The 22,577-nt window shown below is 36.3% G+C and overlaps 1 protein-coding gene across 2 annotated transcripts in view; it reads right to left on the bottom strand.

Moving 5' to 3' along the window:
• Window positions 1-21,153, bottom strand: part of LOC108706817 (BMP-2-inducible protein kinase) — a 67,084-nt gene extending 45,931 nt beyond the window's left edge. For both annotated transcript variants that reach the window (XM_018243546.2, XM_041579853.1), the window contains exon 1: window positions 20,778-21,153. In XM_018243546.2, the coding sequence (XP_018099035.1) occupies window positions 20,778-20,940 (163 nt within the window). In that variant the 5' untranslated portion in view covers window positions 20,941-21,153. The remainder of the gene's footprint in view (window positions 1-20,777) is intronic.
• Between the last annotated feature and the right edge of the window lie 1,424 nt (window positions 21,154-22,577).

Raw genomic sequence — 22,577 nt, 5'->3', positions numbered from 1 at the left:
TTTATCACCATTCCCTTGTTTTCAAAAAAAAAAACTAAAAATGGGGAGGCTTCTTAGACATTGTATTTAATGGTCAGGTAATTATCAGGATGAAAATAATAAAATGGAAACCACACAATGCAGAAAATAGAAAATTATTAGTATTTATTGTTTCAAAATTCATTAGGTAATGGACTTAGATGACTCCCTGCCCATGCCAAGACATATCTTGTAATGCATTTAAAGCCAGTGTATAGAATTGGGGATAGCGATTATAAATTCAGTGAAATAACTCAATAGTGAACTTGTTATGACAGGCTTACGTTTTTGTTTTATTTTAAAATGCATACATCTAGCTCAATTACTAGTTGTAGACAATCTTTATAATAAGTTAACTGACTCTTGGCAAGTAGTTAAAAACACAAAATAAAAAAAAGTATTGCTGCTGTTTTTTGTTATAAGAGGCCAAGTGCCAACTAAATATATGAATGGGAGAACTTGGTTATGTGTTTTCAGTTTGCTATATAGAATGAATGGAATTTGAATATATCCTGAAAATTGGTCATTCCAAACAAATCTGGAAGCAAAGCAATATATTGTGATCTGCTGAAAACAATTGTGGAAATTGTACATTACCCTTTTACACAATGTCACATATTATTTTTTTAAACTTGCAAAACTAGTTTGTCTCTCATAAGACAAACTGCAGCCTACGGCATTTTTAAATAATGTACACATAAATCTAAGTTATTTATCCTATCCTAACAGTATTTTTTTTTTCTTTTAACATAAGAGTATCTGTTCATCTGAGGGTGAACATGTGATAATGGAGCTGAGCTCTTATCTGACATGCTCACAAACAAGCTGCAAATGTCCTTTACAGCTTCACAGCATGTCTGTTAGACAGTACATTACTTGCATCCCCAACAAAGAGCTCACTGTGCAAGGCGTCAGCTTGGCTTCATACATCCAAAGAAAGAGGAAAACAGTCTGTGCCTCGATTCAACAGGCAAGAAATTTTGTAAGCCATCTGGCTTACCGAGTACTTCCAACATATGTTAAAGGAAAACTATACCCCCCAAACAATGTAGGTCTCTATAAAAAGATATTGCATAAAACAGCTCATATGTAAAATCCTGCTTCATGTAAATAAACCATTTTCATAATAATACACTTTTCTAGTAGTATGTGCCATTGGGTAATCCTAAATAGAAAATTGCCATTTTAAAAAATAAGGGCCGCCCCCTGGGATCGTAGGATTCACTGTACTAACAAAGATACCAACAAACTATACATGTTAGGTCACATGAGCCAATTAACAGACAGAGTTGTGTCTTTTGCTTCCTCACTTCTTCCTGTTACAGTTAGAGTTGAAGTATTTCTGGTCAGGTGATCTCTGAGACAGCATACAGACCATCACGAAATGGTGGCTCAAGGCAAGAGATGTAAAAGGGCAATATTTACTTAAATATATATTCCAGTTTGGTGAGATTCTTTAATATGCCACTTAATATGATATGAACTATCTGTTGCTTAAGTGTTCATTTTGGGGGTATAGTTTTCCTTTAATCCTAAAGCACTTCACAACAAAGTTATGAGATGTACTGTACTATCAATTTTTGTAGCTTTCCATGGTTTTGTACCTTATTTTATAAAAATATGCATGATACACACAAATGTAGAAAAAAAAATAGTTTTTGTTAGGTTACTAATTATATTTATCAAGCATCCTCTTTAGCAAATTTCTTGATAACAGATCCCATACCCATATTATATGATCAGTAATGTATTTGTGGAATTACTGCTTAGTTAGCCCTCATGCAAATCTTTTTGTTTAGATTTAATTAAATGACTTAAATCAAAAAGGCTTTCTACCTTGTAGAAAAAAAATCATAGTGTCTTAATTAAAGGTGGTTAGTACTGATGAATATGGTAATACAGTTATATATATGAAAAATCGACAAAATATGACCATTAACATCTACCTCTTCATTTGGTCTCTTTCAAAAGGTGTCCTCATCAGTAAAAGTAAAAGTAAGCATCTTATTAATTTCCTGAGCAGCAGTGGTATAAAAAAAAAATCTAGGTCCCCTCTGAGATTTTGTGTGTGGGGGGGGGGGTGACCTGCAATATGGATCATGTTGTTGATCACCGGTGGCCTTCTGTGCACAAAAACACAGGTGACTACCAAGAAATAAGACAACAATTGGTTTTCTTTGCTCAGTAGTCATGCTGTCGCTGGGCACAATGTTTATATTGGAGTTTTCTGCAATATTACTGCATTATTGGAGGCTATTTAGTCATAATTTTGGGAATTCTAGTTATCTACATCCCAATAAGTGTGGAAACAGAGTTGTTCAGGGAAAGGGAAAATATATATTTACAGTGATTTGCCTTTCATAGTCAAACTATATATTAGGTATTACCATCCCCTTTCCAGTAGTTTCTAAAGCTGGTTAATAAAATACTGCAAAGGAGGTTGGGGTGGCCATTTTAATCTTTGAAGATGATCCTTTGAATGGTGAGATCAACAGAATTGTGATAAATTTTCCCTTCTTTTTCTTGTGACTGCTGCCTTAAATACAGAAGAAATAGATTGGAATAAACTGTAAAGGACAATAACTTTAGCATTAAGTGAAATGTTATTTGTGTACACAAGATAGCAGTAAATGTTTCATATCTCTTGCAAATTTTTAATGTGTCCTATATAAATAATATAAATGCAACAGTTTAGCTGGGGGTTGCCAAGACAAGCTACAGTGGTGTGAAAAACTATTTGCCCCCTTCCTGATTTCTTATTCTTTTGCATGTTTGTCACACAAAATGTTTCTGATCATCAAACACATTTAACTATTAGTCAAAGATAACACAAGTAAACACAAAATGCAGTTTTTAAATGAGGGTTTTTATTATTTAGGGAGAAAAGAAATCCAAACCTGTGTGAAAAAGTAATTGCCCCCTGAACCTAATAACTGGTTGGGCCACCCTTAGCAGCAATAACTGCAATCAAGCGTTTGCGATAACTTGCAACGAGTCTTTTACAGCGCTCTGGAGGAATTTTGGCCCACTCATCTTTGCAGAATTGTTGTAATTCAGCTTTATTTGAGGGTTTTCTAGCATGAACCGCCTTTTTAAGGTCATGCCACAACATCTCAATAGGATTCAGGTCAGGACTTTGACTAGGCCACTCCAAAGTCTTCATTTTGTTTTTCTTCAGCCATTCAGAGGTGGATTTGCTGGTGTGTTTTGGGTCATTTTCCTGCTGCAGCACCCAAGATCGATTCAGCTTGAGTTGACGAACAGATGGCCGGACATTCTCCTTCAGGATTTTTTGGTAGACAGTAGAATTCATGGTTCCATCTATCACAGCAAGTCTTCCAGGTCCTGAAGCAGCAAAACAACCCCAGACCATCACACTACCACCACCATATTTTACTGTTGGTATGATGTTCTTTTTCTGAAATGCTGTGTTACTTTTACGCCAGATGTAACGGGACGCGCACCTTCCAAAAAGTTCAACTTTTGTCTCGTCGGTCCACAAGGTATTTTCCCAAAAGTCTTGGCAATCATTGAGATGTTTTTTAGCAAAATTGAGACGAGCCTTAATGTTCTTTTTGCTTAAAAGTGGTTTGCGCCTTGGAAATCTGCCATGCAGGCCGTTTTTGCCCAGTCTCTTTCTTATGGTGGAGTCGTGAACACTGACCTTAATTGAGGCAAGTGAGGCCTGCAGTTCTTTAGATGTTGTCCTGGGGTCTTTTGTGGCCTCTCGGATGAGTTGTCTCTGCACTCTTGGGGTAATTTTGGTCGGCCGGCCGGCCACTCCTGGGAAGGTTCACCACTGTTCCATGTTTTTGCCATTTGTGGATAATGGCTCTCACTGTGAGTCCCAAAGCTTTAGAAATGGCTTTATAACCTTTGAAATTGAACTCAGGTGTGATAAACCACAGTTAAGTTATTTTTTAACAAGGGGGGCAATCACTTTTTCACACAGGCCCATGTAGATTTGGAGTTTTTTTCTCCCTTAATAATGTAAACCTTCATTTAAAAACTGCATTTTGTGTTCAATTATGTTATCTTTGACTAATAGTTAACGGTTTTTGATGAGCAGAAACATTTAAGTGTGACAAACATGCAAAAGAATAAGAAATCAGGAAGGGGGCAAATAGTTTTTCACACCACTGTAGCTAAGCATATACAACTGTGAAAACTGCTAAAATATTTTATACTGAAAGTACCTATGATTTATCATTCAGTGAGATATGATTTAGCAACAGGCAGTCTTTTGCAAGGATGGGCAGTTCCGACACTGATAAAGTTGTAACTGGTCTAAACTAGAACTACATTTTCCATCTCCTCCCCTGTTCAGACACAGGAAAACTGAAATATACAGCACAAAGAGTGTAGGAAAGACAATACTTTACAACACATAATTTTACTGACCTAATGAACAGTTTAAGGTTTCCTGTGAAATGACAAAAGCATGCTGGCAACAGAACTACAGAACAAGCAAATTAACACTTGGGTTGGCCTTGTATGCACAAAAATAAAGCAAATATTTCAAAGAGGAAACCAGACAGAAATAAGCAGAAATAAGGGTTAATGCAATAAAAGAGGAACATGTTTCATAAAATTTTTTTAGAACAGCCTGGGTGAACTAACAAAGGGAAGTGGGGGTGGATATTGAGCTCACAATCCTCCAGCTGTTTGTAAATGATACATTTGAAATAGTGTCTGGCAGAAGAGGATGCTTATTTTAGTTTTGCACCAAAGATTTACTAGTGTCCTTCATCATTCCGAATGTACAGTACTATACTGTTTCTCATCAGTTCCATTTCTGTCAACCTTCGATTTTTGAAACTCAGGTTGACTGTCGTTAGGGACTTCAATAGAGAAACAATTGTACGATGGTTTAATAATCTCTTTTCTATATAAAAAGCAGCATCTGTTTATAACATACATTTACTGTAATCATGATCAGCGCAGGTATGGAAACATAGATTCTGTCCTTTTTATCGCTAATTCATAGCACAGTCTACCTTGAAGCATTAGACAATACTGTTACAAAACTATGAAACTGGTAGTTTTAAAGAAGCATCTTCGAATGAAAACCATCACCTACTGCCAACAGAGCATTCCATTTACAGGCATACTGCAGTACTTAGAAAAGGTTCCTATAGCACTAGTCATTCAGGTCCCCTGAAAACCATAAAAGTCTATGACTTGGGTTTGTCCAGCAGTCTACAGCCCCAATCCTCTCTTCGGATGCCAAATAAGCCTATAATCATATAAACCATATTTTTTTAGAAAAACTCCTAATCATTATATTTAAAATTTCAGCCCTAACCCCAGCATAACCGAATCGCAAGACACTTGTCTGAGCCATTCACGCTAACAAATGGCACTGGTTTCCCCACTTGTGTTTTATTTATTTATTGAGGTCCTAGCCCAAAATGATAAAAGATAACCACAAAATTCCGAACTTTCTTAAAATATATGGGGAATATAGGGAACGTCCTTTTTTTTCTACCTTTGCCCCCCCCCCCCCAAACTAGGCAAATGTGTTGATTTTGCAATTACTGGAATTATAGAACTGATAGCTCAATTGGGGAGTCTACATTTTGGGGCCCCTATGTAACACATGCTTAGGTAAACCTATAAATATTGGACATCAAACTGTTCAGTGGACTCCTGGCAATCATATTTAGGGTGTTTTACATTGGTACCCTACTGTTAGTGGAATGTTTGGCCTTGAAATCAGAAGTATGCCGTTTTGTGAAGCGGTGCTTTGGAAATTTGGTAGTGTATTGCTTGGAGATTTTGATATACAAGTGAGAAATCTCCATAAAACTCTATACTATAATATATATATATATATATATATATATATATATATATATATATATATATATATATATATATATATATATATATATATATATGTTTTGTTTTTTTTTTTGGTATTGCCGCATTCAGGAGACATAGAACTTTCCAAATCGGCTGTGTTCTCATACATAAAATAAATTATATTTCTGATATATGTGATTGTACTATGTGAAACATGATTTTTTTTTTTATTTTATTAGATAGCCTATATCTTTTTACCAAAATTCTAGCATATTTTGAAAAGCTCAGGTTGTCCTGAAAAAAACAATATATTGATTTCCTGGGTAAACTAAAAGACCTCCCAGGAAAGGCCCTTAAAGTCAAAGTACAAACTGTCTAAAATCTGTTTGGCAGTAGATGTTCGCATTTAGGACAAATCCGCTGGCAGGAAAAGGGTTAAACATTGGTTTCTTTTTTTTTTAATTGAAATGTTGGATTCTACAAACCAGTGTGTCTATTAGTTATAAAATTAACCCTTACTGAAAACCATATGTTGGAAATTTAATGTTCTAATGCTGCAGCTGCATACCTCCCAACTGTCCTGTTTTCTGCGGGACAGTCCCAATTTTAACAGCTCTGCCCGCAGTCCCAGCTTTTTATTAAAAATTCCTGAATTTCTCTTGGATTTCCTGCACTGACACCAGAAAAAGATACAAAGTTTCTGAAACGTAATTTAATTTAAAGGAGTTATTCACCTTCTAAACAAGTTTTCCAGTTGTTTTCAGATTGTTCACCATAAACAAAAACTTTTTTCAATTGCCTTCCACATTTTAGTTTATTTTCCCAAAATGTATGTTTCAAGTTCCTGTCTCTAGTGTCTCAGTCTGGTCCAGGAGCATTCTGAACTGTTACAATTTGCTACATTTAGTTGATACATTTTCCAGCAGAATCTGTGTAAAATTAGCAACTATTGTATCAGCTATAACAGCTGCCTTTAATGAAGCTCAGGGATTCTGCTCAGCAGGGACAAAGATAACAAATGTATCAACAAAGAGGCAGATTTAATAAGGGTTGAATTGAAAATTCGAATTTGAAATATTTTTATGTTCAAAACTGTCAAATTCGACTATGGGATTATCCAAACTCGATTAGAGTTTTTAAAAAATTCAAATTACATTTTTGAGCTTTATCTCACTCTGGCCCTTTAAGAATTCGAATTTGACTATTCGCCACCCAAAACCTGCTGAATTGCTGAATAAGTCAATGGGAGAGGTCCAGGGATAAATTTGTTTGTAGCCTTCCTGACATTCAAGTTTTTATCAGAAGAAAAACCTCAAATCGTGTTTTGTATAATTCAATTCGAGTTTTCGGATCGGTAAAATATGTACAAGTTTTAACAATTTGATTTTTTTAAAATTCGAATTTCAAATTTAAGGGAATTTAAAAAAAACTCACATGAATTCGAAGCTCGACCCTTGATAAATGTGCCTCTAAATGAATCAATTTAGAACAGTTAAAGAGTCGTCGACCCCCCCCCCCTTCCAGAACTTCTTTAAAAAGTGAAAAATTCAACTTTACACTTCAATATTAGAAAAACAGTCACAAATATATAATATAAAGTAACTGAATCTTTATCTCTAGTGGACTATCTGAAACCAACTGAATTGAAAAAAGTGTTTGAAGGTGAACAACCCCTTAAAGATAAGAAAAGATGCAATTTTAACTATTTGAGATAAGCAATAGTAATGGGCAAAGACCCGTTTCCCCGTTTTTGAGAAAAAATTCACAAAAATTCGCAAAATTTCTCCAAAATGCACTAAGGTCTATCGGCCACAAAATACTTTTGACATTTCAACCCATTGAGCAACAAAGTTTTTACTCATGTATGGGCGTAATTTTTGAGAAGAAACTTGGCAAAAAATTTTGCTCATCAGTAATAATAATGTCCTGGGAAAACTAAGACCCACAGTTTAATGGGGAATTTCCCCTTCATAAGAAAACTTGTTATCACATAAAAAATTTCCCTAAAACTCCCAGAAATGGGACTTTCATAACCTGCCAAATTTTGTAAAATGTACATGGTAATTAGGGGTGTGGCCATGAAATGGGCATGGTCACATTGTATTCACCACACGCAGAGTGTCAGATCTTGTTGTCCCTCTTTCCATTTAAGCCTGACTGAGCATTATGGTTGACAAGCAGATAACAATGTATCTTGCCACTGCACACACAGCAAGAACCCCACAGAAGGAAGTTGTGCCCATATAGAAGCCTGTTGTAACTTGTCTGAACAAGTAGAAGGGAAGTAGCCATCACCCAGATTCAATCCATAACACATCCATACCAAATGCAGAACAGTTGAACAATTATTTTTGGCAATATAATGATATATAGCTGCATCGATACAATATTGACGGTGAGCTAACTTGTTAGCAAAATCTTAATTTTATAATAAATGAACACTCCACAAATAGAAAAACGAGTAAAATAAAAAGCACTACATAAAATAACACATTTGTGGATGATACTCTGCTCAGTGAGATCATTTCCTTTCAATTTTTTTGGTTGAGTTAAGGAAAACATGTGTATACTGATATACCACATCCTCAGGAAAGAGTTGTCAAGTTAAACGTTTCAGTAAATCCTTCTTCACCTTCACATCCACCAAATACCTGACTAGCATGGAAAATATAAAATGGAAAGGATATAGCTTGATCGTATAGATCTGTTTTAAATGTTATCATCTGCTGGAATAAAAATGCATTTATAATACAGGTATGGGGTCCATTATCTGGAAGCCTGTTATCCAGGAAGCTTTGAATTACAGAAATTACAGACTCTATTTTATCCAAATAATCCAAATTTTTAAAAATGATTTCCGTGTATGCCATACTCTGCCTGTGGGACACAAGACTGGTAGGTTTGTTAGCATTTGAAAATTGTTGTTAGGGGCCCCTAATGTGTAATCATGTACTGGGGGGTGCAGTGTTTTCCACACGGGTGGAGGAGGCATATTAATTCAAGGGTATGTTTTAATATGACTTCAATTTTTCACATATGAGTAATGAATAATATCCCTGCAGTGAGCATGGTCTTATAAGTTCTTGTGGTAACATGGGTGCAGTTTAAAAACAGAAGGTGGTCAACAATGGCTTCCATTAACAGCCCTCCACCACGTAGGCTAGAAAAATTTCAGACCTCTGTATCACAGAAGTTAGACAGCACTGACCTAGAGGCTTATTTATTAAAGGTTGGATTTTAGTGGTTTTTGAAACCACAACTAAACTCACAAACTCTAAAACCTGGATGGTCATGGAATTTATTAAAAGATCCAAATATAAAAAGTAAGAATGAAAAAAAGTGCGGAACAATGTGCTAAAAAATACAAATACCTTGAAAACCTCTAAAAATTTTAGTTTTTCTGACAATTCCTAGCGGAGAAATTCTGAAAAGCTCTAAAAGTCTGAGTTGATTTAAAGGAGAAGGAATACCATTTTACCCTTGAGGTGCCAAAAGTTAGGCACCCCCAAGTGACTACTTTTACTTACCTGACACCCCGGGCCGGTGCTCCTATCAGCAGAAAACCACACCGGCCCAGGGTTCTTCTAGCGAGTACCAAAAAGAGACCCTCTTCGTGCTTCTAAACTTTGGAACTCCAATTGTAAAATGGTATTCCTTCTACTTTAAAGTGATCCAATCAGATTAGCACTGCTCCAATTAACTTCTATAGGACATCAACAACTTTTACTTGGTGAAGTTTTGTGGTTTTTACACGTAATAAATCCAAATTTTTAGTGCATTTTAGAAATACGGGAAAACCACAAATTTTCGAGATTCATTGAAAAAAATAAATTCAAACTTTAGGAAATGGGCCCCTTAGTAATTAGTTGTTTTTTTTGCTTGTTACATGAAAAGCTGTCTCTTCCCAAAATCCTTTCCTGTTGTTTTAATGCAGCTGCAGAACAATTCAGTAATCTTCGGAATGAGACCGGCGTAGCGGCGAATGTGCAGTTGGAGAAATTTTCTGTCTCGCGACAACTGTGCATGCGCCAAAACTCACGGAAATTTCCGAAGTACTGGAAGTAGACCCAAAGATTACCGAAATGACTGAAGATGGCACCTGTGAACTCCGCTAGACAGAATCTGCACCAAGGGGTAAGTAAAGACTTTGGGCCTTTGCCCGGGGTAGCAGCTAGGCTGGGGAGGAGGAAATATATGTAGGGTAAGGGGGTAGGGTTTTTTACTTTATGGATGAATTCTCCTTTAAAGCTTATTTGTCTGAGCCTTCAAGTTTTGAACTAATAACATTTAAAGCACATCGCTTCACTTCAGAATGTATACTTAACCAACAGTTTATATCATATTAAATGGCCTACCAAAATTCTTACTGAACTGGAATATATACACAGTAGAACCCCCATTTTACTTTTCAGGGGACCAGAACCAAATGGTGTACAATCTAGAAAATGTAAAAATCAGGGAAATGTATTATCTGTTATATATTGGTGGAACCACAAAAAAAATCAAGGGTTCCCTCAGCGCCCTACGTGAATAGGCACAGTACACATGCATCTAAAGAATTGCGCTCAGACGTCTTCACACACTGGAGAGGACAACAGGCAAACTCAGAAAATATTTGGTGCAATTGTGCCTGATCTGCGATGAAGTCCATGCACAGTTGTGCCCACTTTGCTAAAAAGACACAGTTGCACCTAAAGAAGAGCAGTTGAGTCAGATATAGTGCAATTGCATCTGATTCATCACCCGCATTGGGCCAGCAATGTCACTAGAATTCTGGAAAAAACGGGTGCATTGAAAGAAATAGCACTTTACACACTGCTTCAAAGTAAATTAATGTGTCCTCATGTTTTAATGGGTACATTTAGTGGCATACCAAAGAATAGCAGGAGAGTGGCTCTCCTTTTTTAATATAGGTATGTTAGTAAATTACTTCCCTATCCTTATGTGTCTATGAATAAGTTATATTTTGTTTTTCAATGATTTATTCGACTGCGATTCACCCCACTAATATTTCTTGTCTGGTGGGAACCACACCTGTCACTTCCTGCTGGCTAATAGGCAGCTACATATAGAGCTGCAGAGACCAAAAGAGAAAGACAAAATGTGCCCTACAGGCCTACATATCTGCCTTAGTGAATGACAAGGTAGACAAGTATAAACAAATTAGGGACCCCTGCCTTGAAATGTTTGTTTGATACCTTGGTTTTTATGCAATGTATACGTTATGTTAAATCATATCTGAAATATAACTTGCCCAATTGGTAATCATGTTATTTGACTTTATACTTGATATGACCCTTTTGAAATTACCAACACCAGATCGCTTGTGAATTTGATCTTTTTTCTTTTCTTTTGATTTTTCTTTTCAAAATTTTAGCTTGACACAGTTATATATTGGAAAACGTAAATAAAGATATTTAAAAAAAAAAAAGTGCCCTACTTAATACAGATCAACATTTTCAAGTTTTTTTTGTGTGGATATAAAATGCATATAACAACATTATAATACAGACACTCCCAACCAATATGGCTAAGAAGTAAAATGAGTAATGAATTGATGTAAACTTACTCAGAGTGCTTCTCCAAACACTTTTGTAATTAACATTCATTTTTTATTTTTTAGTGAATATTTGCAACTGACAGCAACCCTAGGATGAACTAAAACAAAAAATCAGATCATAATAGGGGCCTATGTAGACCCACTGGAGGTTGCTGTGGTTGTCGTCCAACAGTATTTTTAATCCAGACAGGTATAGTCATTTTAGTCCTATATATGCCCAACACATGGCCAATAAACGATAATGTAATCTCGTGTTTGGCCAGTTTTACTCACCATGTAGTCATGTAAATAGATTGGTGTAAGGTAAATTGTTATAATTTTTATGGAAAAATGGTATATGTCTGAATCAGATTCATATCTACATTCACTTACTTTCTTTAATAAGCTTCAAACAAACGTGTATCTTAGCAGCTTCTCTACTAGTTAACCAACACACAAATTACAGAGACCTTTATCCCTTTACCTCACCTCAAGAACAATGATAAGAATTTCTTAACAGAAAACATTTTGGCATGTAGAAAATAGGGTTAATTTGATAAGGGGCTAAAAGGTACAAAGTGCTATATCATATTTTAAAAGAACAGTAACACCAACAAATGAAAGTGTTTTGAAGTAATTATAATATAATACACAAAAGCCATGAATATCTTGTAAATTATATCCTTATAAACGGTGAGTAGTGATGTCATCAGTTATAAACGGTGAGTAGTGATGTAATTTCTGTCACATGACTCATTAAAATTTGTGTATTATAATAAATAAAGTACCCCCAGTTGTAAAATATGAGGATATTATAAGTTACCTCGGAGTTCCATGACCTGTATAAAAACACTCGGCCTTCGGCCTCGTGTTTTTATAGGGTCATGAAACTCCTCGGTAACTTATAATATCCTTATATTTTACAAGAGGGGGTACTTTATTCAATATATAATCTACTGTTGCCCTGCACTTGTAATGAGTGTGTCTGTTTCAAAAACACAATAATAGTTTATATAAATACGCTGCTCTTTAGCCATGGGGGTAATTATTCAGTGAAAAAAAGTCTGTAGAATATAACAGGTTAAGATTCCTGTGTAAAAACTAAACCCAGCTTGTATTTTATTTGTTAATTAACCTGTGCCATTTAGCCCCATTTTAACTTGGCACCCCCAAGAGGTAGTTCACCTTTAAGCTAATTTATATGGGAGAATGTAATAAAACTCTGTAATGGACAAAACATTCACAATGCGAAAATCTATGCCTTTGCACAAAAAAATTTCCTTTGTTCAAATTTAATATAGCGTTAACGAACCCGGAAACTGTTGTATTTAGAATTTAGGGGCAGTCCCAGTCCTAACAATGTGCTACGGTCTTAATTTGGATTGGACTTGTGGACATTTTCCAGTTTTGGGTTTTGCTTACTGGTTATTTTATTCTGACAGAGTTCTATGCTGGCTTTTGAAAGAATAAGCCACAGGGAATTACATTATGAGCACTTGCAATCTGCGCTGGTTCATTTGTTCCAAGTGTTTGTTTTTCATACATGATGATTAAAAAGATAAAATTAATCTGGTTCACTGAAAAACTGTAAACACTTTTTTTTTTCATCTCCTAGAAAAACAGTTCATCTGAATTGTTCTGAATATGAGTTTTTCTGTGAGGGCTTTGAAAAAAAGGAATAATTATGAGATTGTCAGTAATTATAATTTGGTCCTTGGTGAAAAAATGTTTTAGAGGCAATTAATGATGGATAAGAAGTATGTTAACGACAACAGCATACTAAACAAGACCAAGCATTTCATAGTTCAAAATGTTTCACAATTTATATATAAACAAATAGCAGTGATCGGCACTTTCAACAGATGTCCCAAAAATGAGCAAATCCACATAATTTTAGGATCTACCAATACATTATTAACACCTTGAGTAAGAACACAGTAAAGCTGGCCATAGATGTTGAGATTTTTAAAAGATCAGATCCTGATCATGAGACCACGATCTTCTCAGAACGATAGTACGAATTTACCATCAACTAAAAAGACCAATTTGCCAGGAAAACAAAGGGGAGCTGCCTGTTTGGCCCTGCAAACATAGATAGATTGCACTGGGATTGACAAAGATTTTTTGACCTGGCCGATCAATTTCCTGACAGATGTCGGCCGAAAAATCGTAAGATGTAGGATCGTTCGAATCCCACTAACTGCACGATAATTTCGAAGGATTGGTCGGGCTTCCCTAAAATCGGTCGTTCGGCAAGAAGAATCGTCGCGTCTATGGGGAGCTTAAGACATTGGCTTTGGACAGTCCACTATAATTAGAAAATGAAAGCAAGGGTCTGATAATTTGCTATGGATGCCATTCATGTATGTTTGAAATGATTCCCAGAGACCTTTTGTATATTGACATTGCCGTCGGGTGGGGAAGCGAGAAGGAAAGGTCCAATCCATGGGGAGTGTCAAATGTGAAGGCACCCCAAGGATTGTAATGACTTACCTGAAACCCATAGCTGGTGCTCCTGTTAGCATAAAACTGCACCAACCCAGTGTAATGGCAAATTGTCTTCCTCCCTTCTTTCTTCAAAATCCAGTGGTCTACGCATGCACAGTTGAGCGAAAATGCCAGCAAGTTATCGCTATTGTGCATTGGAAGGAAGGAGTATTACTTGCTCACAAGTATCCTTTGCAAGGAAAAGCAGCCAGGTGTATCAGGTAAGTCATTAAAATTCTTGGTGGTACCATAACATTTGGCAGCCCCCCGCCCGGATTGGACATTTCCTTCGCCTTTAAGTATTCATTGTTATATTTAACTTTGTTGGATTAACGTATGAGCACTTGCAAGCACTGTTTTACTCTTTTGGGGGGTTTTCTGTCCTGACACACTGACATTCTGATATTCCGTTTTCCTATTAGAATAGGTATATAATTAGTTCAGTGTTCCTTAGACAACTGAAATGATGTGAAAGTGATCCACAATTTTGGAGAACAGAAACTTGCACTCAAACCATGTTCTTTGGCCCTTGGCCTTATTAGCAGCAAGGAAGTGACAAGGTGATTCAAGGTTTCAGGGGGGCAAAACCTGACAAAGGGATGTTTTATGCTCCGAAATGTTGAATTACAAAAGTATCCTGAACTGTACAAAAAATGTAATTCATATTTGCAATTCATTCAATGGTCATTTTTATGAACATTATGGTCATTTTATTTCAAAACTGGTTGTTTTGATATACAGGTATGGGCTCCGTTATCTGGAGACCCATCATCCAGAAAGCACCGAATTACGGAAAGGCCATCTGCCCTTCCATTTTATTTAAATAATTCACATTTTTAAAAATGATTTATTTTTTCTGTAATAATAAAACAGTAAGTTGTAGTTGGTCCCAACAAATATACAATGAATCACATTGGTTTCATTTCTTATTTAAATACATTTTTTGTAGACTTGAGATCCAAATTACAGAAAGACCCCTTATCTGGAAAACCCCAGGTCCCAAGCATTCTAGAATTACAGGACCTGTAATCACAAATCTTAATTTGTGGTAACCTAGACAATGCCATGCTAAAGTTTACAGCAAGGATTTAAAGCCAGGCCCAGATTTGGGCCTGAGGTGGTGCGCGTGGAATGTGTCGCTAGGACCCGCTAGGCCTTGGATGGCGGACGCTATGACCGAGAGGCCTTGGGGCACCAGGGAAGCAAATCCGGCCCTGTTTTTTTAAATCCCAACAATATGTATCAGAAAGTGTGCACCAACTTACAGACCAATAAATACTATACTTTAGCAATATCTTTTTAAAGGAACACTTTTCATAAATCAGAAACCTCTAGTTTTATATAGCTACAACTCAATGACTTACTTGTTGATTTAAAAACATTAAAGGCTATTTTAACATAAGGCCCTGTTCTTAAAATATTCATCTTTTCTATACCTCAGTTAACAATATGCAGTGTTATATAAGTGGAACTTGTATGTCTGCATGAGATACTCTTAATATATTCAAATATCAGTATTTCATGCCTCACCCAATTTGAAAAGCGTGATTAGGACAGTTTCAACAGAGATCGGAAGTTTCATAACATGCAAGCTGTGGCTTGTATGTTTAGTCAAGCTGCTGGTGACATAGTAAAGTACACCGCAAATTTCATTTAAAAATATAATTTACCTTCATAGTTCAAAACTGAAGAAAATAGGCTATATGGGTCCTCAATTTAATTTCATCATTTTAATTAACTTTCCATTATATATTCAGTAGTTATTTTTGATTATTTAAAAGTTATTTAATGTAAATGTAAATGTAATTGCTACTCAAATTAGTATTTATTTTTATTCTCTGGATATAACTCAGTGTAATAAAACAATATAACAGTCAGTTCTCCTGTTAATCAGTCTTAAAGGAGAAGGCAAGCTACCAAAGCAGTTTATTGCCAATAGAAAGTCAGAATAGTGCAAGCTATAACATTATATTTATTCTGCAGAATGTGTTACCATACCTGAGTAAACAGCTCTAGAAGCTGTTTGTTTAGGATAGCAGCTGCCATATTAGCTTGGTGTGACATAACTTCCTGATCACTCATAGCTCTGGGCTCAGATTACAACAGGAAGGGGAGGAGTTAGGGGGAAAAGGGTGGGGGAGAGGGAGAGAGGAACACACTGAGTATGCTCAAGCCCTAGCCCTGGATGTTTATGCTGAATACAGGAAGTCTGATACAGAAGCCCATGTATATACAATAGAAGTAAAGAAATGCAATGTTTCTTTTGACAGGACTCAGAGCAGGGTTGAGGGTTTACTGGTGTATTTATATAGAACTTTCTGATAAAGTTTATTAAATGTTTGCCTTTCCTTCTCCCTTAAGGAACTCTCCACCCAAAACCTGTTTTTTTTTTTTGTATGTTTGGGTTCTTTGTTTTTTTTGCACATTACAATGTAATTCTAAGCAATATACATTTATTACAAGGAGCTAATGGTTTTAAAGTAACTGGTAAATGTTATAGCTGACATGTAATGTAATGCACTCCTTGCTCTCATTTCTCAAACAATGTTGCAAGCCATCAGAACAATCAGTTAAAAGCTTTAGCCCCTGCCCACTCACACAGTTAATTACGGCTTTGGAAATTCCCATTGGTGAATTGCTGCCATGGGTGACTAGGAAAAACAGGAAATTGTTACCTACTTACCGTACCATGGCAGATTTCACCAATAATATTCCCACCCTAATTGGACAGCTTTTTAACGTAGAGGGGGGGGGCTAAAGCTATTAACTGATTGGTGGGAGTTCCCATCCATTGGACCAGAGGGGAGATTATCCCATTGGTGAATGCTGCCATGATAGGTGACCAGGAAACAGGAAATTGTTACCTACTTACCTTACCTGCCATTTCTGTTCTCTTTATAATACGGACAGCCATAACTGATATGTCAATATCATCCTTGTCACTACCAACTCTGCTCATGCATGCATTTGTGCCACATATTGACCTTATGTGCTATAGTAGTAGTATCTATAGTAGTTACTATAGCTATAGTTTCAACACACACTAATGTTTTTAAACTCAACTTTTGACATGAAATGCTTGTATTAAAGGAGAATGAAAGTCATTTTTATTTAGGCACCCCCAAGTGATCGCATTTACTTACCTGATACTGGGGCCAGTGCACCTATCAGGAGAAAACTGCACCGGCCCGGGGTTATTCCAGCAAGCACCACAAAGCGATTGTGTTCTGGATTCCTCCTTCTTCAAATTTCCCAGGGTAGACTAATGCGCAGAAGAATGAAATAGCTGTCTTTTTCGTTAAAATTCACTTTTTACAACACTGCGGCATGTGCACCCGTGAGAAGAAAGAAGAAGCCAGAAGACTATCGCTCTGTAGCGCTTGCTGGAATAACCACAGTCCGGTGCAGTTTTCTCCTGATAGGGGCACCAGCCAAGAGTGTCAGGTAAGGAAATGTGATCACTTTGGGGGCCTAACTTTTGCCACTCCCAAATATAAAGGGGCTTACTTCTCCTTTAAAAGCTAAATAATAATACAGCACCTGTTCCATGATTTGGAATGCTGACTGCAAGCCAGACATAATGGTCTAACATCAGTCCAAACCTCATGCAACTGTATTTGTGGCTGAATGAAAGGAAATCCTAGCAAATCCTAGTAAAGGCTGTTAACAATTGTAAACAAGTTTCATATGATCTTGGTTTTGGAAAAAGATACTAGTTTCAGAATGATATGTTGAACGAAAAATGGAAATACAGTATACATTGCTTGCTTTGCTTCCAAGAAGAGTCATCTCTCAGCCATCATAAAAGCTGCATTTCTGAAAGCCTGATCTAGGGAATCAGCAGAATCCCCAATTTCAAATTGACACCTTTATTCAGCTTTGAATATTGTGTCAGTCAGGAAGTGTTTGGCATAATAAACACCTCCATATCTAATAAAAAGGTACTCATTTTGCCCGGGTACAACTACAGCAGCGGCAATTAATAAGTTGTTTGCTTTTAAACAGATAAAGAGTAAATGCTTTGAGCGGATTTGCTGCTATAGGTGATCAGACCCAGTGTTCTCCCCAGAAATAGAAAAACAACACCGGACGGGAAAATAAAAATTTAAATATATGCCTCCCAAATCTGTCAATTGACTGTGTAAAAATGGAGTCTCTCTCACAAAAATATTTCTATACAGTAAGAAAAAATGTTTGTACTTAAGTTTAAAACCATATTTATTTCCCAACATTTGATAGGAGTGATAACATCACATAGGGGCATATTTATCAAAGAGTGAAAATAGAGATTAGACCACTAGAGTGAAATTTCACCACTCCATTCATTTCTATGGGATTTTTAAAAGAGTAAAAGTGAAAGTTCCCTCTTTTATTAATATGCCTTTAAAAATTCTATAGAAATTAATGAAGAGTGGTGGAACTTCACTCTAGTGGACTGTGGAGATCTCTAACTTCACTTTTTGATAAATATGCCCCATAGACTTTAAATGCCTGCACTTATTAAAAATTGGCCTGGCCTGTATGCAGGCTAATAAATAGTCCAATAATCTATCTTCACATGCAAAAACAGGATTCTACACCCTCAAATTTAGTTACAAACAATGGTGGAGATTACAATTTTACCTAATGCAATAGGCTTTGCCAAAGTGAAATAACAAACACAACTTTGTCCTTAAAAACATATAGTGGTGAGAAAGGTGATAATGTGAAATCTGGTGTGACACAGTTGAGTTAAAACAAACTGTATCCAAGTATAGGTGCAGTTAAATGAACCATATCCATCAACTGGGTTAATATGTGTAACTTACAAGTAATACAAGTAACTAATTATGCAGTAGCAACAGATCAGCATGTTATTACTTTTTAATGGTCCTAGTCTTGTGTAAATATTTTAATGAAAGAAATCTTACAGTGTCCACAGTGAATGCAATTAGACAAGACTAGAAATAAATGGCCAGAAATGAAGGGTTAGAAAAACAACTAAACCAACTTGCTACATAATATGTGAGGAAAAGAATTTAAGGAAAACTATAACAATGATGAGCCACATCTCCTGCAACAGCAGATTGTCTGCATCCTGCCAATTGTTACAATTACTTGTCTGGATCCAGGATTAGGTCCATAACCATTCATGCAGTATCACAGCAATAGTCTCAAGGTTTAACAGTAACATGCAAGTTACATATGGATGTGCTAATTTTCTCTGCTGATGCACTGCCATGATTATTATTATTGCCATTATTATAATTGCCATGATTATTATTGTCATGATATTGTACAAGTGATTAAGGGACTTAATCTTGGATCCAGGGCTCGATCCAGATATACAGATTTATTTTGTGTGTCTTTTTCTTGGAGAAACTAAAGCTGGCCATAGATGAGCAGATTGTCTGACTAACCAATCTTCTGACCAGCAACTAACCATCCAGATTAATATATAGTAGTAAAGAGAACAAATCAGACAATGCTTGTGTCATTAATTGACAGACAGCAATCGTGCAAAAGTTATGTCCAACAAACAGTAGTGAAAATCAACCTCTAATATCGTCAGATAAGCAATAAATGCAGAGAAATTATTGGTAACTGGTAGAAATCTTTTAACCTGTCTGCTTGACGGCCAATTGGCATGGAGCTAAAAATGAAGGGACATGCGACACACGGTCCCAAAATTTTTATGGTATCTTTTCTATGGTAAGCTTTAACTGATACAAAATGAAGGAGCAGGGCTTCAGGACTGTGTTATGTTCAAAAACAGGAAAAAGAAAGTGGCATTCACATATTCTTCAGTTGATATTCTCACACTTTAATACTGCGGAGGATTTTTCACTGTAAACTGCAAACATTTACTCACATGGATTACTTTTTTCTACAATTACATCACTATAAGATCATATAAGTATTATTTTTTTTAATCGCAGTAACATTCTGAGTTCAGCAGACCATTTTTAAAATGTTTCAAATATACAATCAATGTAAAGTAGGTATATCTGCAGACAATTACAAAGCAGTTTCTGTCCATCTGAAATGAAATATGGTTCTTCTATATGCAGCATTTACAATTAATTTGCTAACAATGTTGCCCTGAGTGTTTGTGCTTACTGAGCCAAGTGAAAGGTGCTGAACTGCTTGTTTTATCTCAGTTTAAGGAAGTCAGCGCTCATGTGACCATTTTACAGCTAGTCTGTAATCTACTCTATTTCTCAGTTGCTTACTCTACTAAAGTAAATGTTTAAACAACTCATTCCAGACCAGTGTGTTTATTTAACCAATTTGACAGACCCCAACATGTAGGTAAAAGTATTAAGCCTACGGAGAAATAAGTGGCTACAATGTTATAGACTGTGATTTTCACTCAACCTTTTCCTTGCTTTGGGATGATTTGTCAGTATATCCCATATTTGTAGGCCGAATTAAAATACATTTATATCATGCAGAGTTCTCTAGAGCCTTTGAACAGTTGAGGGTCCATAGGAATCTCTAAATGGGTCACACCTTTTTTTTTTTTTTTTAAAGACCACCAGTTAATCACTTTGCTCTCTTACGTTAAGACAAGGCTGTCCCGTATACATCAATATTACAATGGATATTGTATGATCTAAAAACAACTTTTTAAAACAGATTTCTTGACCTGTAGCAATGCATAGGCATGCATGAAAATTGTGAAAGTAACACTGCACAACACATAACATAATATGTCCATGTAAGAACATATGTTAGATCATTTGGCACACATAACTGACTGTACTACTTCATGCCTACCTCAATACAGGGCCTTAACTAACCTATGTGTTGAGCAGCATGTTAAAGACACATACATATAGGTCATTAGTTAACTCATTATTAATATATACTTGTTGGTAACAATACAACCTATTGTAGGCCAAGCAGCTTGCAGTTTAAGACACTGTTAGCATTACTGATAGATTACCTTCTGCCAAAAGCTCTTCTACGGTGACTTGGAAGTGACCAATAAAAAAGCATCTCCCAACATTTACACCTCCAATGCTTGTTGTGCCCGAGGAGCCCGCAGCCAGGCTGGACCCACTGCCCCCGCTACCCTCCGACTTCGGCATCCGAGAAAACTTTTTCATGATGTTGTTACCCGCTCGACACCCACAGAAACCACCAAGATCTTGGGCATACCGTCCAACAACCCCGCTTCTCACGGGACAGTACGGATTTTCTTTAACAATACCCGCAGACCCAAATCGCTGCTTAAACGTCCCGCAACAAATATCCAGCTCCCTGAAATCTGGCTGACAGCTAATCCTGACGTCACAACAAGCCTCATCTCGCGATGACAGTGGCGTCACGACTACCGTGTATGTAAGCGCCGCCTTTAGGGTTGTCAGGAGAGAGTGTTTTTGTAGTGCAAGGAAAAGCTCTAGGGTAGTACAGGCTGACTGTCACTTGACAACGTTTGCTTGGAGTCGTAGCGTTTAATTATGTCATGGATAAAGTATATTTTTGCGGAGCCTACCCGTTGCCACTTGAATACCGTATTATCTCTATTTTTGTAACAATTTATTAAACCTCGATTTATCTGAGCGCTAAATCTAATAATTGTGGCTCATACGTGCCTGGGAGCGGAACGAAACACTTTTCTGTTTTGTGGGGGTGCAACTGGAGTCTTTGTTTCTAGTAGTTTCGTCAGAAGCCATTTAATATATTTCAACTCACTGTTTCATACTTTCTAACATTTTGAGATTAGAAAGAGGGACAAAAAGATTTGCTGTTCTGGGCGTGGTAGAAAATTGTAACCACGCCCATTTTGTGGACTACCCCCCCCCCAATTAACATTTTACAAAATTTGGCAGGTTATGGAAAGTTTAAACACATTTCTGGGGGTTTTAGATTAGAGTCAGGTTTTATGTGTTATTACAGCTTTGCTAATGAAGGTTAATTACCCTTTAAGCTGCAAGTCACAGTTTCCCCAAGGGAACTACCTTTGTAGTGATGCCTATCCCTATATACCAACACCTAAAAATATTATTTGAGTATGAATTATAATAGTCCAAATTAGATTTGAAATTGAAAAAAATTCGAATATTTATCATGTACTGTCTCTTTAAAAATTCGACTTTGACCATTCGCCATCTAAAACCTGCCCCCAATGGGGAATCTCCTAGAACCTATTTGAGTCAAATGGATTTAGAAAAACCGAAGGTTTTTTAGGGAAAAACCTCAAATCGAATTCGATCAAATGCACTATTACTTAGATTCGTACAATTTGAATTTGGCTGAATACAGACCTATTCAATCGAAAACGGACCTATTCGACCAAAAAAAACTTTGACTTGGTCTTTTTAAATTTCGAAGAATTAGAAATTCAACCCTTGATAAATTTGCCCCATAATGTCAAAGTTGGCTGCAAAGTATGAATAAACTGATTATACTATCATATGAATAATGTTCATACTTGTGTATCACTGATTTTCTATATTATTTTTATATAATGATTGATTATTCCAAAAAGCCTTTCTGCACAAATAAGTTTGGGTAATAGAAAGATGTAACATCAATATGAATTAGGCAGCACATTTACTAAGCTCGAGTGAAGGATTCGAATGAAACAAACATCGAATTTCGAAGTATTTTTTTGGGTACTTCGACCATCGAATAGGCAACTACGACCTTTGACTTCGGATCGAACGATTCAAACTAAAAATCGTTCGACTGATCGACCATTCGATAGTCGAAGTACTGTCTCTTTAAAAAATACTTTGAC

This window comes from Xenopus laevis, chromosome 1S, assembly GCF_017654675.1.
Source record: "Xenopus laevis strain J_2021 chromosome 1S, Xenopus_laevis_v10.1, whole genome shotgun sequence".
NCBI classification, from domain to species: Eukaryota; Metazoa; Chordata; class Amphibia; order Anura; family Pipidae; genus Xenopus; species Xenopus laevis.
This window is presented reverse-complemented; position numbering and strand designations above follow the sequence as displayed.